At 39.6% G+C, this 19,295-nt stretch overlaps 1 protein-coding gene and 1 pseudogene across 2 annotated transcripts; one reads left to right on the plus strand and one right to left on the minus strand.

Annotated features, from left to right (window-relative positions):
* The first annotated feature begins 1,590 nt into the window (after positions 1-1,590).
* On the plus strand, positions 1,591-3,737 carry LOC127798671 (protein NUCLEAR FUSION DEFECTIVE 4-like; annotated as a pseudogene).
* Positions 3,738-4,412: 675 nt separating this feature from the next.
* Positions 4,413-14,845, minus strand: LOC127798676 (thaumatin-like protein 1b). Of its 2 annotated transcripts, XM_052332229.1 has the most exons (4): positions 14,609-14,845; positions 13,832-14,519; positions 4,797-4,900; positions 4,413-4,689 (listed from the first exon to the last, which is right to left on the minus strand). In XM_052332229.1, exons 1-4 carry the CDS (start codon positions 14,673-14,675, stop codon positions 4,685-4,687), a joined length of 864 nt encoding a protein of 287 aa, XP_052188189.1. In that variant the 5' UTR covers positions 14,676-14,845; the 3' UTR covers positions 4,413-4,684. The 2 variants fall into 2 exon arrangements, with proteins under 2 accessions (XP_052188189.1, XP_052188181.1); XM_052332221.1 differs by having other exon boundaries at positions 4,413-4,900.
* Between the last annotated feature and the right edge of the window lie 4,450 nt (positions 14,846-19,295).

Here is a 19,295-nt window from a genome sequence, read left to right on the forward strand (position 1 = left end):
CTAGATGACCCTTATCTCTTATACATTTATTTTTATTTATCCAAATGTGTTTATTACTCATTTTTTTTACGGTTGAATTGTAGACACAAGAGCAATAAGCCACATAGTGAGAGATAGTGAAGGATATGTGGAGTAACGCCAATTCTTGGAGCAATAAAGAATATACATATGGGGAACAAGACTAGCGAAAAGATGCTAAGAATGGGTATCTATCAACTAAAGTTGTGAGATGGTTATAAATTAGTTTTTCATGATATTCTTTATTCTTTAGGAATGAGGCAAAGTTTGTTTCTAGTAGTTGTTTTGCCTAATTTTTCGGGGGTTGTTTTATTTCTAATGATTTGATTATGTTGAATGTTGTTCTTTCTAATTAAAATGTTTCTTATTTGACTTCAAATGATGATATTGTGAGTAAATCATCAAATGGTATGCTAGATTTGGTTACATTGGGCAAAATTGCATGAAAAGACTAGCAAGAAAAGATCTATTAGGCATAATTGCGAATGGGTAAGTCAATTAGGAAGCACTTTGGAAAGACACAAAAACCACCCTTTTAAAGACTAATCCATTGTAACATTTGTGGACCTATGAACGTTAAGGCACGGAATAGTAATTCCTATTCCATTACTTTTATCGATGATTATACGTGTTATGGAATAATTTACTTAATCTTTTAAAAGTCTTCAAATATTAAATTACTTTAAATAATTTTTAATCGGGAGTACAAATACTTATCGCGTTAGTTTAAAGATGTTTGTGATGAAAAAGAAATAATAAGGCAATTATCTATGCTGAAAAGTTTGCAATAAAAAATTATATTAAACAAAAGAAATAAGACCGTACTTGAAATTGTTAAAATGGTTAGGTCAATTATGATGCAAATAAATATTTCAACATCTTATTGGGGGTGATAGCGTTGATAATTATAATCTATATACTTAATGGAGTACCTACAAAATCAGTCACCAGCACTGCCTTTGAATTGTGAATTAAGAATAAACTAAATTTAGAACATTTGCGCTCCTTGGGTTTGGCAGCATATATATATATATGTATGCTTATAATTCATTTCATAAATATAAGAAATTAGGTCCTAAGAGTGAATAAATGTATATTTATTTGTTATTCTAAAACGTCAAAGCGTTATGTGTTTATTGGTGAGCACATGATGGTGGAGTGATTAAAATAGAACCAGAGATGTAGATTTTATTGAGCATAACGAGCGCACCAAATTAAACATTTTATTATTGAATAGGAAGATGCTAATAAAGTGTTCATGGTACAAATGAAAGATGTTTAATTAAGGATGAAAACCAAGCAAGGACAGTGAATGCAAAATAATGTTGTATTTGATAAAAAAAAAATAATAATTAATTTTAGGACAGGAGCTAGAGGAGGAAACATGTAGTTGTCCTCTCTTTTTTTGGCTTGCAATGTAGCTAATTTATTAATACGTGTCACTGTACTATCCTGTTCACAGCATACGTGTCGCTAACAGCGTCAGCCACAACCAAACTATCGTTGCTTGCGCACCGTTAAATTAATCTTCGGATCCGGATCTATGTTTATTTCCCTAAAGCCAAGCCCGCATCCGCCCCCTCATGGCTTCCAAACTTTCCTCCGAGACAAATTCAAAATGGCTGGGCTTTGTCACTGCCGTTTGGGTCGAAGCCATCGCCGGAAACAACTACACCTTCTCCAACTACTCCGACGCCCTCAAGTCCCTTATGGCCCTCACGCAGCTCCAACTCAATAACCTCTCCGTCGCCAAAGACATCGGCAAGGCCTTCGGAATCCTCTCCGGATTCGCCTCCCCACCCCGCTTCTCCTCCTCATAGGTTCCCTCGAAGGCCTCCTCGGATACGGCGTCCAATGGCTCGTCGTCAGCCGGAAAATTAAACCTTTGCCTTACTGGCAGGTGAGCAGAAAATCACCATTATCTTTTTTTTTAAAAAAAAAAACTTTCGACATTAGGGTGTATTTGTTAAATGTGCAGATGTGTATATTTCTGTGCATGGGAGGGAATAGCACGATGTTAGGATAACAAACCGAGCTTAAATCCTTTTACACGACGTGGATGAACACGGCGGTGCTTGTGACCTGTTTTCGGAACTTCCGGAAGAATCGAGGGCACGTTTCAGGGATTCTGAAGGGCTACGTGGGCTTGAGTACCGCCATATTCACCGATCTTTCCACCGCCCTCTTCTCCGACGACTCGTCAACTTTTCTTCTTATGCTCGCCGTCGTTCCCTTCCTCATCTGCGTCACCGCCATTCTCTTCCTCCGAGAAATCCCATCTTCCGACGACGACGGCGAGGAAGAGCAAGAAGAAGGCCGCTACTTCCGCATCTTCAATGCCGTCGCCATCATCATCGCCACCTACCTTTTATTATTCGACGTAACGGCGCCTCACATCGGCGAAATTTCGCAGGCATTCGCCGCCCTACTCCTCCTCCTCTTGGCTTCGCCATTGTCGGTCCCTGTATACCTTGCAACACGGAATTCAATTTGTCCCGTCTCTAAATCCGGATCAGATATCGAACACAGGGTGATTACTGAACCTTTACTGGTCCAAGAGACCGTCACGGGAGCGGAGGAGAAAGCAGAGGCGGCGGTCGGACGGAGGCGGCCGGTGATCGGAGAGGAACACACGATCTTGGAGGCGGTTGGAACGGTGGACTATTGGATCTTGTTCGCCTCTTTCCTGTGCGGCGTAGGAACGGGTTTGACGGTGATAAACAATTTGGGGCAAGTGGGTCTGGCGCTGGGCTACTCGGATGTATCCATTTTCGTCTCCCTCACAAGCATTTGGGGCTTCTTCGGCCGCATCATGTCCGGTTCGGTTTCCGAGTATTTCATCAAGTAATTTTTTCTTCTCGCACTAAACTTCTAATATGCATAAATTCTAAATCGTCGTTAATTTCTATCAACCATCTTTATCTTACAGGAAAGTTGGAACGCCGAGGCCACTGCGGAACGCAGCGTCTCAACTCGTTCTGGCTGGTTGGTTACATCGTGATGGCTATTGCTTTGCCGCGTCCGTCTGGCTGTGACGGTTGCAACTGCCTCTGAATTATTCGGCCTCAAGTATTACGGCCTCATCTACAACATCCTGATCCTGAACCTTCCACTCGGCTCTGTGCTCTTCTCCGGCCTGCTCGCCGGCTTCTTGTACGATGCACAGGCTACTCGCACGGCCGGAGGGGGAAACACCTGTCTGGGTTCCCATTGTTACAGGCTTGTGTTTGTGATCATGGCTATTGCTTGCGTTATTGGGTTTGGCTTAGATGTGGTGTTGGCGATCAGGACGAAGAGCCTCTATTCCGAGATGCATGCCGGCAAGATTTCAAACAAGGAGAATCAGTAGCGTTTCCATGAGGTGACGCAGAAAACAAAATGAAGCATAGCAACTGCAACACAACAATGTCAAAAAATGCCATGCCGGCAACAAGAGTTAGTAGCGGCCGCAGTTAACACCGGCACTAACATTGAAACGCCGATGAAGATGATGCATCGGCAGCGGCAGCTGACCAGCCTTGTCCTGCTTTTGGAACTCGTGATTTCTCCGCAAGGAAACGGAGCCGAGAAAAAATGAATATTTTTGTGTAGATGAAAATCCTTGATCCGGAAGTAGCCTCAGATGAAAACAATTAGGATCCTTCGCCAGTTGCCCACATTCACAACAGCACCGCAATGGTACTAAGATGGATGCATTTGAAATAAAACTACAAAGCCACAATTAGGGAAAAAAATATGTTAGTATGAAACATCCTAATTAAACTAACCTGATAAGATGTACGGAGGTGCTTAGCCCAACCCCACAAAAATATGGAATTATGACACGTCCTAATTAAACTAACGCGATAAAATGTACGGAGGTGTTTAGCCCAACCCCACAAAAATATGGAATTATGACACGTCCTAATTAAACTAACGTGATAAGATGTACGGAGGTGTTTAGCCCAACCCCACAAAAATATGAAATTATGGCACGTCCTAATTAAGCTAACATGATAAGATGTACAGAGGAATAGGTGTTTAGCCCAACCCCACAAAAATATGGAATTATGACACGTCCTAATTAAGCTAGGTGTTTAGCCCAACCCCACAAAAATATGGAATTATGACACGTCCTAATTAAACTAACATGATAAGATGCACCGAGGGATTGGTGTTGAGCCCAACCCCACAAAAATGTGTACACTAGAGGGGCATATGATACATTGATTGACCTGTATACTGTAAAAGTTAACGAGAGGAGGGAAATTATTCTGGGCCGGTAAACTACAGTAACGGGAAATGACGAGAGTTGCCTCCATTCTTCAGCTGCAGGACTAGAATAATCATTCATTCTTCCTCGCGCTCTGGTGAAGCGAACTGAAGACAATTTCTTGGCGCACTGGCTCCTCTGGTGAATTAGAATAAGAATTTCATTTCTACTCATGAAACTCACTATTCCTCCTCATTTCGAATTCATCATGTTCCAAAATCATGAAAAAGACTGATTCATTAACAGAGGATTTGAAGAGGGGTAGGAACTAGAACAGACAGGGCCCTATGTACAAATGTATTTTGTGAGATCCAAACGTAGAGTCCAATCTCCCACCAAGTTGCAATGTAATCGATTGATGGAACGGCTAGTATGGCAATGGGACGGTACCCAGTAGCAGAAGGTTTTGGTACATCAGCCTGAAAGTGTCCAACCGTTGTTAGTCATAAAAGACATTAGAGAATCCAGAACTGCAAAATTGCTGCCACAATAGAGACAACACATGCAACTTCCACCGGAACCAAACCTGACAATGAAACTCCACTTGCATGTTTGTGTCCAATATACATCATGGTTTTGTTAACTAGGGGCAGCTCATCTGCTTGTCTTCTTGCTCCCAACAATTTTTGGCTACACAATTCCCATATAAGTTCGTGTAAGTATTCACAGGAGAATTCTACACAAGTCAATGCATTCACATGGAAATCATTGGGCCTAATGATGCCAAAAGATAAAATTTAAAGCAATAATCATTCATCAACAAGCGCTTATAATTGATGGCAGAAATGAAGCTAAATATAGGATCTATAATCTGTTTTCTAGATATATATATATATATTTACATTCTTGACAATGTGGGTTTGGGGAAGAAATGGAGGAAGTGCATTACTTTTCATATTTCCACTGTCAAACCCTTGGTTTTAGCCAACGAGTACACAAACCGTATACAGGGATTTGCGCCTCATTGCATTTCATTTCCATTGTACTATTCTGGATAGAGTAGGGAACTATGATGCAATCATTTGAACTAGGCAGATTGGGAGGTTCTCAGCTCATTTCCCACTTGGTATATGAAGATGGCACTTCTATTTTGTGTCATAATATCATCTCAAGATTAATTTGTAATGTGTTCTTTGAAGTGGTTTCAACTGAGAGTGAACGTAGTTAAAGTCTATTCTGTAAACTGTTGGCCATATGCTCAAAGTATCATCCAGCTATCTGGGGCTTCTGTTGGTTTCATTTGGCAAGTTTGAAATGATAATATTTGCTTAACGAGCAAGATGACTTGGATTAGGAAGTACTCATCAATCCTTTTTCCTTCCAACCAATTTTATGTCTCCACCATAATTCCTTCTCTGGTGATGAAAAATTGGAACCATTTCAAAGAGACTTCCTTTTGAGCGGGAAGAAGGATAAATTCCAAGTGCGATTTGCTGGATTTTGAGATGGTTTATTCCTTATTCCAACGGGCTGGCTTGGGATTCATGATTTAACAATCTGTAATCAAGCTCTTCTAGGAATTGCTTGTGACAAGGAAAATATTTGCGGGGAGGCAGTTTCCTCTCAAGTAGGGACTCTCTTGGGAGAGTGGACCACTCTGGAGGTAGCCTCATTCTTGATTGTGGTCTACGGAAAGGAATTCAAACTCTTTTTGCAATAATGTCAGGAAGTTCAGCAGGTTTTAGATAAGGTTACAAATAAGGAGAGTTTTAGGAATATATATTATGGTGATGATCGAGGATGAATGAGATCTTTCTGGCCTTTGGTCTGTATCACATCAGTATCTAATTTCAATTATACCAGACCAAAGGGCATGAGTGAGATATAGGTTTGTTAGAATCATTCTAGGAGAGAGTAGAACACTAGTACGTGACTAGAATGACCAGGAAATTGTTAAGTGCAGTGTTGTTGGTAGTTATTCATGACTTGCCTCTTGCCTTTCAAAAGGGTGACCCTACTTAAGGACTAGAGTTGGTTCAGGATACTTTTGCATGAAAATTTCCGGTTCTCTGGTAACGGATGGTGATAACTCTCAGTGGAGAAGCATCTAGATATAACACACCAAGGGTGCTCGCTTCTCATAGACATCCACAAGGACAAAGGAAGACTACAGATTTGGTGTTGCGTGTGAAGGATAGGATTTTGGCTTTGGAGAGGTGCACATGTTTGGCAACCCAATTCAGCTAACCTTTTCAGGATTGTCAACATTAAACGCTCACTTGTTGATACCTCAAGCTTTGATGTGTACTCTTGAAGCAAAAAAGTCCGAGATCTTCGCAAGATTCTGAAGCTCCTCTCTCCTTGGGCACAAAAGTAGACTCCTCTTACCCCTAGAGTTGGCTCTCTAGAGGCACTCGGACTTCTCTGGATCAATTTTTTATTTCTGCAGAGGATTTCAACAAATTGTATTTTGATGGACAAGGGTATTTTGCTATTGTTTAGATCCCCTTCTCTGTACATGGTTGGTATCATTTCTTGGTACCTCTTTAATGTCATTACTGAATATACTTGCGCATACATTTCTACTCACAAATTTGTTCAGGGATCAAAGACTTAAAAAGACTGTAGTCTATCATTTTCTTCCTTTGATATTTTTAGAAGGAGAAAGGGGAATGGGAAAAGGATAAGAACATAAGACAAAACAACTTCTTCTAGAAGGAAGGCTTCTTTTTGTAGGCCCAGTATGTTCATAGATAATATAATGCAACCACTTTTAGAAGGAAAAGTCCTTTTTGTAGGCCCAGCATGTTTATAGATAAATCAAAATCTAGCCCTTAATTAGCATCAAAATATCTTCCAAACTTCCACCACGACTCACAAGATTTTTCAGTTTTAAGGCATGTATGGCCATGTGCATGTTGTGAGTAGTGATAGTGATCAAGCCAAGATTCCATCTTGGAGGGGGCAAGAACATCTTCATGAAAGTATTATATCTATTTTTTTCTTTTTTTGGCCAATCATAGGTTAACCAACCTGACACTCAGTCATTACGCAATGCAAAAAATTCTAATTTTGTCAATAATTTCTTCAGCCTAATATGTACAATATTATATGCAGACAAGGAGCAGGGAAGGGGGCTTATACAGTAGGGTGCGGGGTAGGTAGAGTGACAAGGCAGACAATGGGTGAATAGGGATTGAGCGGTAGAGTTGGAATGGGACTGGGACGGGGAGGAGATGGCAGAAAGAAACTGAGGGCATCAAGGTCAATATCAAATGGGGTTGACCCAATTGTGAAATGGGCTTAGTTAGGGAGATGGTGGGATTGTGGACAACAAAAATAGAAGAAAGGAGGGTTCTAAAGCTTTTAAATAATCCTGTTCTAATTAGCTATTCAAGTTGTACATGGATGATAAAGACACGAGGACTGCTAAATTTTAGATGTGCCTAGCGTGTCCACTCTAGAAAAGACTGATTGATATTGTCTAATATGTCTATAAGAATGCATATATGTTGTACTACAACAAACATAACAAGCACATCTATCTTTCCAACTTTTCTGCCTCTCTTTGACTAAGACCCAAACATCACACTTAAGACGCAAATCTGTCAGACCTCTGAAGATGGATTCCTCACCATTTCGGTGAGAATTGGGCTTAGAAATTACAAGGGAAATGGGAAGAAAAATAGGGGGGAGTTAGAAGAACAGAAAGGGAGAAGAAGAGCAGAACGAGAGAGAAAGAGAGAGAGAGAGTTGAGAGAATCAGAATTCATATATTGATAAAGCGTAATTCGGTTAAGGCACAATCGGGCCTTATACCAAATAAAATTGAGGAATCTCTCATGCAATGACGTGGCCTCCCCTTTTCTACCTTCTAGAACATTTGTTATAACCACCTACATACAACCCTCCTCAGCCTACAGCTACGATACAACCCTTCATAGCCTAGGTACACAACAAAATCATTCTCCAATGGAGGCATAAAAGCCTCAACCTGGCAAAACGCACTCCTTCACCTATCAATAACACAAAATTGATAAAGTTGCCCACAACGCCTTCACCTATGAATAGGCACAAAAGCTGTGGCCAGGATCGAGTAAAACCTTTGCATAACAATAGATCAAAGGATAAGTTTGTCTCTTGCTCATGACCATGTGTATTCATTAGTTATCCAATTGGCCAAAAGGGTTATAAGGCCTATGATTTGGAGTCACAAAATTTTCACATCACAGGATGTCATTTTTTGTGAAAATCATTTTCCTTTTAAAGTACATGAAAATTCAACAACCCCAAATGTGGTTATTCCTTTACCAGTACAGGACTCCCAATTTGACTTTTTATCTCTTTCAGCCCAAAATAATTCCGCAGAACCCATTCCAGGGACCCTAACCTGTTTTTGACCCACTTAGCATTGATCCTGAAAATTCCATGATCATTGATGCATCAAATCCCAATGCTAGTGATAAGCCAGATCTTCTATTAAGGGTATTGGGAACTTGTCCTTTATGGTTATGGTGTTTAATTGGCGATAATCCACACAAAAGCACCAGGTCCCATCCTTCTTTTTAACTAAGAGCACTGGTGAGGCGAATGGGCTATGGCTGGGCTTTATGAAGGACTGGTTCAGCATTTCTCTAACCATTTTTTTGATTTCTGATTTTTGGGTTGGCGAATATCTATAGGCCCTGATGTTTATAGGTTCAGAATTTGGCTTGAGATTGATGGAATGGTCCAGGTTGCAGGAAGGTGGTAGGGTGTTGGGCTCAGCAAATAGGTCCCCAAATTCAATAAGCAGTTCATCAATAAGGTGCTGAGAGTGTACCTGGTCAATTCTTCCTTGTGAGCTGCAGGTAACTACGTTTAGTTCCCCCATCGCTAGCTTTTCCCATCCTTCGTCCGCAGCTACCATTGAGAATAATTGAGCCAGCTTGCTCCAGTTATTCTTGAAGGCTTTATGCAACCTCTTCCCGTTATCAGCTTACATGTCCCAATCTCCCTTCCTCCTTTTAGTGTCATCCTCTTTCCTCTTTTATCAAAGGAGACTTCCATCCTATTGAAGTCGAGACTTATGGGGCTCACCCCTTTCATCCAATCAACCCCAAGCACCATGTCACAGCCCCCCAGTTGCAACAGCCTAAGATCAGCTTCAAACCCCTCTCCTTGCATCTCCCACTTAAACCCATAGCAAGCCGAATTGCTCAGCATCTTGCCCCCATCCGCTACTGTCACACTAAGGGGCTAGGTATTAGAGAGCGGGCACTTCAGCTTTCTAGCAATTTCCCCATCCAGGAAGCTATGGGTGCTTCTGCTATCTATTAAGACCAGCAAGCCCTTGTCCTTCACTCTCTCTTCCACCTTGATTATCTTATTGTCGGTCATTCCCTTCAGGGCATGGAATGATATCTCACCATTATTCTCATTCCCAGACTCCTCATCTTCTTCACTTCTATCTCCTTCCTCTTCTTCCAGTGTTTCTGAATTTCCCTCCAAAAGGAGAAGTTGGCGCTTACATCGATGCCCTGGAAAATACTTGTCTCCGCACCTGAAGCACAATCCGGGCTGTCGCTGCTGGTCATTATGCCTAACACTTGGCTAGGGCATCGTTGGGGGCCTCATTCCAGTATTGCCCCCTGTCCACTCGCGGCCTACTCCTCTCCCGCCTTGGTGGGAGGGCCTTACCGTCAGAGCTTTAGTTTGTTGCCTCTGCTTTTTCATCAAGGCCTCCACTACCATCTCTTGTAACCTGACACTCTCCACTACGTGTTCCACCATCCGTGGTCGGATCATTTTAACCATTGGTCTTAAATCGTCGTTGAAGCCACTCAAGAAACTAGACACAAAATATGCTTCGGACAAGTGCGGGTCTTGACTACTCATGAGAGATCGCAGCTCCTCGAACCTTTTCAAGTAGGTTTTCAGCTCACCCACTTGCCTGAGTTTGTTAAATTCTTCAATAATGTCGGTCATACTTCGTTCCCCAAATCTCTCACACAGCTTCTCGATGAACTCTCCCCACATAGGCTGACCCCTCACACTAACCCAACCTTGGTACTATGCATCCACGACATCATCGAAGTAGGCAGTTGCCAAGGCAACTCTTCGACCCTCTGGTATGTCATACCAATTAAACATTCTTTCGCACTTCCGCACCCACCAACGGGGGTTGTCACCTTCAAAAACAGGTATCTCCATCCGGGGCATGGGAAACCTGCTTGTTGGCGATGTCTTTGCTCGTCATGTCCCCTATCCTGCATTATTCCTTCCCCCATGTCCTGACCATTCTCCATATCAGGAGTTTCAGGCCTGTTTAGTCCCCTATCGTGACGTAAGAGAGGTTCCGTTCTATCTCAGGGAGGGAAGTCGGGGGCCAAACTAACTGGGTTTTGTCGTGTAAACATCAACATGAATTGCTGAAGCTGGTTACCCAGTTCTTCCCTCATCTGCGCCATCTCTTTGCGCAGTTGAACCAGTGTTACGTCCAGCTTTTGATCGATCATCATGATCACCTCGTGGTTACAAGTATTTCCCAGTTCGAGCTGGTCTACTCGTCTCTAGACCTCGGTTGTGGACGAGCTGATCTGTTGCAGTTGAGTCTCCATGTTTTTCATACGAGTTCCTTCCGCCATGAGCTAGCGACAATCCTGGCCCGGAATCGAGCTCTGATACCAATTTGTCACGTAGACAAAGCGAGACACCTTGAATCAGTGTGATTCAAGGGCGAACAGAGATAGAGAGAAGGGGGAAAGAGAAACAAAATGGCTAATTAGGGAGGAGAATATGAGAATAGAGAGGGAGAATGGAGAAAAAAGTTCTTAATCATTTGATATGCTCTCTCCATCGGAGGAGGAGTTAATATACTCACTCGGTGGGGGGAATCTCGCCCATTCAAGCGATTACAACTGATTACCTTTGTCCATTTCCCTAACAAATTACTTTGTCTTTTCCTTAGGCCTTACACGTGGCATGACACCTAACTGAATGCTAGCTAGAACGGGAATATACTAACGGAAATAAGCAATTACAATGTAACAGAAAATTAACTATGCTAAAAGCAAAAATTTAAAAGGTAGCAGCAGCAGGTTCGTGACAGTTACTTGTCCTATTCTCATTTTGTTCCGTCTCGTCAAGCTTTTCTTGCTAATATATCTACTCTCAATGAGCCTAAGTCCTTCTCACAAGTTGTCATGAATCCCAAATGCTCCATGGCCTCCAGATCAAGTTAGATGGCTGCATAGTTTACTTGTTGACATGACTGTTTCACACAACCAACCCATGTTTTTGCATGGTGATAATCAGTCTGTTCTACATATAGCGTCTAATCTTGTGTTTCATGAGCAAACCAAGGACATCAAATTGATTGTCATTTTATTCATGAATGGCTGCAAGCTAATCAAATTGCCACTCACTATGTCCCTACACAACTACAACTTGTTGATCTCTTCACTAAGGCCTTGGGACGCGATCTCTTCCACTTGCTTCTATGCAAGCTGAGCCTTCATTAACTCATTACCTCCACTTGCTTCTATGCAAGCTGAGCCTTCATTAACTCATTACCTTTGTGCTTCAACTGGGGGGGGGGTGTTATTATAGGAAACATGTAATTATGTAAAGTAGGTAGCTGTTAATTGGAGACCCCTATTTGATGTAAATTATGGATGATTGATTTATTGGGGCTTTATGTAAATTAGGAAGATTGATTGATTGGGGATGATTGATTGCTCTGAATTAGGAATAATTGATTTCCTAATTCTGATATGTATGTATGTATGTATGTATGTATATAGTCTTAATGAAATAAAATTCAATGGGTTCTTTTCTTTGCCAATTTTTTCAGTTTTTAAATATTTTTTCAAAATTACCCCCACTCATATATATAAAATATGGGTCAATTTGGGAAAAAGAAAAGCAGAGCGTATAAATAGAAAGCAATGAATTATTTGAATATTTTTAAAATTGTTGGGTTTCAACAAATGAAACAAGGTATTATTTTGCAATTTTAAAAAGTTTGTACATAAATACAAAAAAAATGCTATTACTAGTAATTTTGTTTATCTTCATTATGATATATGTTTGTTTGTACATAATGACTGTTTGAATATTTTAAATTAACTGAAAAAGAAAAACGATAGAGAAGAAGGAAAAAAAAAAAAAGAAACAAAAAGGATGAAAAGTAATGGAAGAAATTAGTAAAATATTAAGAAAATTGAATGACCAATTTCTTTTCTTTTTTTTTTAAATTTCATCTATTTCATGCCAAGTGTACTTCTCAAATAAATCCTATCTTTTATTTTTCTTGTATTAATAGTTTTTATATAATAATTAAACTCAGTTTTATGTGATAATCAATTTTTTTAATATGCTAAACACTTAAGTGTTGATCTCCGGCCTACGTCAGGCATTTCTTATTGGCGTCACGTGTCAAGCATCCCCCCCCCCCCCCCACAAAAAAAAAAAACAATTGTTGTATTTTATTTATTATTGTTATTAATTTTGTTAATATTTTATTGTTAATCTATAATGCATAAACATAATAATATTTGTAATTTATATTTTATTATTCAATATTTATGAAAACTCAAACATAGTTGGTCAAATCCATATTTTTGACTCTTGTATTTTATTATTTTTTTTGTATAGTCACTTGAACTTTTCGTTGTTTTAATTACACATATAAACCTATATTTTTTAATTAATTTAACCTCTATATTTTGATTTTTTTTATATGATAATTTAAATTTTTCGTTTCACATCAACAAAATATAATAAAATATAAATTAAAAATATTCTTATGTTTATGCATTATAGATTAACAATAAAATAACAAAATATCAACAAAATTAATAACAATAATAAATAAAATACAACAATTGTTTTTTTCCTTTTTTTTGGGGGGGGGAGGAATGCTTGACATGTCTGCGTCAGGCAAAATAAGAAATGTCCGACGTGGGCAAGAGATCAAGAGATCAAGATTGTATAAATATGATCCTTTTAAGAGAACAATATTAGATTAATGATCATCTCTTTAAAAATTTGAAAACAAGGTATACTTTTTAAAGCAAAAAAAAAACACACACACACACACACATCCTTATTTAATATTTATATCCTTTCTTTTTTGGATGGCGCTCCATCACGAGTGCCCCCGCCACTCAATCCCTTGATTCCAACAAAAAAGGTAAATCGCGGGAGACTGCACACCCAAAGAATCGAACCTGTGCACAACCGGTTGGGGGTGACCGGCAAGCACTTAAGTTCCACCCGGGGGGGCAATATTTATATCCTCTGATATGATTAGAATCTCTCCAATGACAAGAAAATCACATCTTATCTTGTCTACTTGTATAAAGCTGGTAAAACACATTGATTATGGAAAGGGTATTGAGATAAAACAGATTACACGGGATCATTCACATAAAATAAACAGGCTGATTAATAAAAAAAAATGCAATGGAATTAAATCACTTAATTCATAATCACAAAAATCATCAATAGCATATGATTATCAATTTCCTTGGGTTAAAAATGCAGGAAAATGATGCAGATTGAAAGGGCAATGTTCATTCATTGCTCACAAGCAAGGCAAAACAAGATGATCGGAAGGGGAAAGAGAGCAATTATCACCTGGTATAAGGGTGAGGACAGAAAATGATAACGTAGTCGGCGGAGGCACAGGTGAAGGTGCTCGTCTTGTCATCGTAAGCGTAGCTGTACGAACGTGGGCACGCGTACTTGAAGAACAGCGAGTACACTGACGGCCGACACGTGTCCGGCGTCGCGTACGCATCGCTGCAGCAGAACTGCGGATCCTTGAAAGCCTCGCACGCGCTCTTGCACGCCACGCTCTCTGTCGAGTTCCCACGCGCCACCCTCAGCTCCGCCGGGCAGGCCCCGTTCAGGTCCACCAGGCACCCCGTGGCGCTGCATCCCCCTCTTGTACCGCCCCTCGCCACCACCAGCATCGGCAGGTTGTAACCGTCGACCAAGCTCACGTCGTAGAAGTCCAGCCCTTGGTCGCCGTCAAGAGTGAATTCCGCGAGAGTCGTCGGCGGGTTGGCGCCAGCGCCGGCGCATACCACTTTCCCGGAGCCGCAGTCGCCGCTTGCGCACGAGAACTTGCCGGAGGAATCGGAGGAGCAGAAGGCCCGGCCCCATACCCGACCGGACCAGGAGTCGGGAACCGAAAGGGTCCTGGATTTGCCGCTCTTGAGGATGAAGCCCGTGGGGTTGAGGACTGGCCGGTTGGCGCCGGTTAGTATTCCGGGCCATATAGTGTGCCGGCACTTGTTGACGATCTTGAATTTCGTGGACTCTGCGAATCAGAGGAAGCAAAAAAGGATGAGAGAGATGAAAAAGAAACATAAAAGAGAGAAGAATTGAATTCTTGGCGGTGTTGTTGACCTGAAAACACGGCAAATGGAAGGAGGAGTATGAGAAGGGAGGCGAAGATGAGCCAGCGATCCATCATCGGGAGGGAGAGACAGACAGGGTGTGGCTTCTTTCTTTTCTTTGCTTTTCTTTTCTTTTTGAGAGAGAAAGATGTTGGAGAGTGAGTGGGAGCAGTGAAGTGGATGCAGGATGGAGACGGAGGTTCCCTTCCCTTGTTGGCTTGGCTTCTCCTTCGTCATTTCACTATGACTCAATGAGTAATAGGGCTTTTGATTTTTGTGGTTTTCTAATTTCAAGTGGATTAGCAGGACACGAGTGTTTGATATTTTATTTTATTTTATTTTATTATCTAAATCAGTTATTTTATAACATAAAATATTTAGTACATTTTTTATTACTTTTAATAATTATGATCATTTTTTAAATTAAATTGAACGAAAATATTATTATTATTTTTTACTGATAATAATTTTTCTAAATCTTATATCCTCAACATCCCCAATTCATGATTATTATTATTATTATTATTATTATAAATACAATCAATGAAAGAGTTTATGGGTTTTGATTAAAAAATCTTATTAATGAATTTGATTTCAAAATTTATTTTGAAACCACCCACCCCTTAGCCATTGTTTATGCATCCTCAAACTCTAATAATGTTAATTTAATGTAATATAATTTTACGAGATTGATTGCTAATTTCTTTCATTATAAATGATGCCAATTAATGTTATTCATGTTTAGTGATAGTTCCTATATAAATGCATTGGGCGTTGCATATTTGGTGCTCCCTCCACACATTTATTACACTCAAAACATATTTGTAAATAAATTAGTGTTCATATTTTTATTATATTACACTAAATATAAACTAATAGATTATGAAAAAATAGTGTCGATTTCACCCATGTATGATATGCGCCACTATAATCACAATAAAACTTGTCGAATAGGTCTAGTAATTTTGTGTGGATGAATTGTGATGAATTAAGACTTAAAAGGTTAATTATAAATGATAATATTTGTGAGGTTAAGAATGTAAATTCAACTCGTCACCACTTCCACTACTCTCTTATTTCATCTTTAATATTCTAATCTTGCTTAGTAAGAAGAGAGAGAAAAGCGATTTTGGAGGCGCCTTGAGTAATGTTTGTTAAATAAAATAGTAATTCAATTGGGTCAAATTAGAAAAAAACAAAAAAAAAAAGTCTTGGTTAGAAAAACTAGAATGTTGGGCACTGTGAGCATTGTCGAGAAGATGGAAGAGAGTTTAATGGGCTGGGCCCAACATTGCTTGAAGTTGGGTTTTGCTAAGCTCAGCCCAACCCATTACGGCTAAATCATTGAAGTTGAGTATTCTAGGTAGGAGGTACGTCTTTGGCAAATTCCCAATTTTTACATACGCTAATGACTTAAATTTCGAAACGCCTGTTGGATCTGTGGAGCAATTTAAGTTTTGGCAACATTATCTGTCCCTTGTGCTTTTTTGGCAATGTGAGTGTGATAAGAGAAGTGGGCATGCATGCATGATGGGGGAGACACATTCATTAAAAGATGAGATTTTTTTGAGTCATTAATTAAGTACGGTGATGATCAAATGAACAGGCCAGAGAGGGGTAAACCAGAATGATGGTGTTTGTTGACAAGTGACTTCGATCCAATTACACTCATGAATTGGTACAAATGGGTGCACAGCCACGGCCAGTACTTTGCCTATGGAGTTGACCATAATTTGAACTCTATGCCTGCTGCACTCCAAGGCCCCAGATTTTTTCATTTCTCCCCAAGTCAATCAACAAAGCCACTTCTTTCTACACAATTTTTTTGTGTTAAACAAAAAAAAAAAAAACTGTTAAAATGGCGAAGAATGGGAAAAGATTTGACCCAGCAAAGAGGCTTTAATGATTGTGAAGGGATGTCCTGTGTCCAAAGGGCCCTCGCCAAATCTATCAATAAACATGGCATGGAAAAGCATCCAACGAGAGAATATATATATGTATCAATCCAAACATCATTTTGGCTGAATAATTATATATAATTGTTCATGATGCATGCATGGCTTTTTTCTTCATACATGTCGACTCAGCATGCATGAGCTGCCACATCTGGTTCATACACCAAATTTACTTCTGTTGGTTGTTGGTTGTGTTTGGTTCATGATGATGCCCAAACATGTGCAATTACTAATACTACTAACTAAGTAAGATCAATTATGATACTTAATGTCGTGAAAAATGACCGTTAAGAGGATGGGATCGATGTGGGAGCTTATCTATTTGAAGAAGGTAGAAACAGAACAGAAAGTGGGCGGAGATATCTACTATCTAGACATGTAAGGCGGTCAAGGGGACAGAGTCAGATCAGAGGGAGTGTTTTCTTTATGGGCCCAGGGGGTTGGGAAAGCATGACTCAACAAAAAGGAATGGGCATCAATATTGTGTTGGGCTGCACCCAAACAATGCTTTTTCTAAGGCCTGGGAGGAGACCTGCCTGCTTTTGTAATAATGTCAAAGCTTCAATGTCTACATATAATGCTCTTTGTCATCATCAGATGGAGATGTTAAAATTGCTCTCTTCTGCTCACCCCTTCAAATTCAAAAATAAAAAATAAAAAAAACTAGGGGTCTGTTTGGTCCAGTTATTTTTTTTTTACTCAGGAAATATGTAAAAAACTTAGTATATACTTCAAGTCTATGTTTGGAGTAAATTTTATTGCACAATGATATATATGTATGTAATTGGCGTGGATTTTGGAATAGAGAATTGACAAAGAGACGTAAGGTCGCGTCAACATAATCAGTAGAGCTTTTAAAAATCGAACATTTTATGGGTAAGACATGAGATGAAATGAAACCCTACATTAATGGTTGTAGGTATGAAAGGGATAACCGTGATTGCAAAGGAAAATTTCTTCTTCCTTTCTACTACTTTCCGCCGCTTCCAACAGTATTTAAGTATGAGATTATTATTTGGGATTATCTTAAGACAGCATTATGTTATAGCTGTAGGTTAAGAAATTAAAGAGCTAGCTTTTAAAGAATAATATATTCAACTTAACATGGATGCAATGCATCTCCTATATATTAAATTAACTGTGTCGTCATTATTTTTTTGGGTGGTGCGCGTGAGAGCAGAGCACCATCAAAACAATTAATTCAAAAAATGAAATGGTGAGAATATATTGAAATACTAACTACTAATAAGAAGGAGAAGAGATGGGGTTTCCAAGAGATATAATCGAACAATTCTCCCAAGGAGCTAACGAGATGTCCATTTGTCTCCCTCCCTCCACCATACTTACTATTCCCACATGAACAGGGAGACATTTGGGTTTTGGGCTTTGGACAGGGATGGATGGATGGATGGATTCTCGAGCCCACGAAGCTTGCTTCTTTTTCTTAATTCGTATATATATTTATTTAATTCGGGTTTTAGGCCATTGGCCATGTGATAAAAGCAGCTTTCTTTCTTCTTGTAAAGCGACCACGCCCGTTTGGCTGCAATCATGCGGTCTACTTTGTTATTATTCCCCTCACATTATATTCTTCTCCCCATTATTTACTTTTCCCTTCTTATCCCTCCCCCTCCCCCTTCTGTCCATTCTCCCCTCCTTTCCCTAACATATATAGAAACTAACTCTCTACGCATTAATTCTAGTGCTTCCCCAAGGCATTATTAGCTTTGAAGATTGAGTTGGCTCTCTTCTCTATTTATTTCTTCTTAGTTTTCGTATTCTTTTCACTGCCAATGCGATCGATAGTAATGATATATACGTCCAAAATTTGTATGGTGACACACTAGGAAGGAAAATGTCCCAAACCGATGCTTGCCATCTAGTCTTAAAACATTTAAGTTTTACAAGGGGTTATTTATGTATCATGTTGTCCAAGTCCTTCCACTAATTTTTTTACAACCTAACGTGCGTTAAATAACCCATAAATTATGACATGAAGTAAATACAGATGAATCAATATGTACACAAAGCATTAAAAACTCTACTGGTTCCAGATAAAATTATGGTAGCATTTGAATTATTCAATCATTCAATTGAAAATTTCAATTGTTAAATATAATCGTCTACCCCCTTTCAATTATAGTTTAGCATGGCTAGGCTAGCTAATTAACCATTAAGAGCAGCAGCACTATAAATTAGGCAATCTAATGGAAAAGGGTGGCAGAGAAGTGAATCAAAGAGGAAGTCTCCAAATTGCAGAGGTGGTCCATGCGGCTTAAAGGCTAATTTCAACCTTAACTCCCCTTTGTTGTTAACGCTAAGAACCGTGTTGTCCTCAAGTGCGAAGCAATTTCGGAGCTTCACTAGCCAACAAATCACTGGTCAACAATGTAGGGGGTTACTTGTAATTCGATAGAAAATGCAGGGGTAGATTAGGAAAATGGACTAATATATAATTGGACCTCGGTATTAGGGGAACCCACTCGTGCGGAGAAGCCACTCACGCTCTTACACTTATCCATTAAAGAATTAGACTTAATTATGTTTATGTTAAAATAATTAGCTAAAAAACAAAGGACTAAACTAAAAAGAATAAAAAAGGAATAAGAATATATATATATATATATATACACGAGGCACGATGCCATATATAGGTTTGTCAAAGCTACAGGATCGAGTTGGCCTCGAGTGCTATATACATTATTAAATTAATATAAAGAATTTTGCATAATAAAATATGTA

Source organism: Diospyros lotus, chromosome 1 (genome assembly GCF_014633365.1).
Source record: "Diospyros lotus cultivar Yz01 chromosome 1, ASM1463336v1, whole genome shotgun sequence".
Classification (NCBI taxonomy): Eukaryota; Viridiplantae; Streptophyta; class Magnoliopsida; order Ericales; family Ebenaceae; genus Diospyros; species Diospyros lotus.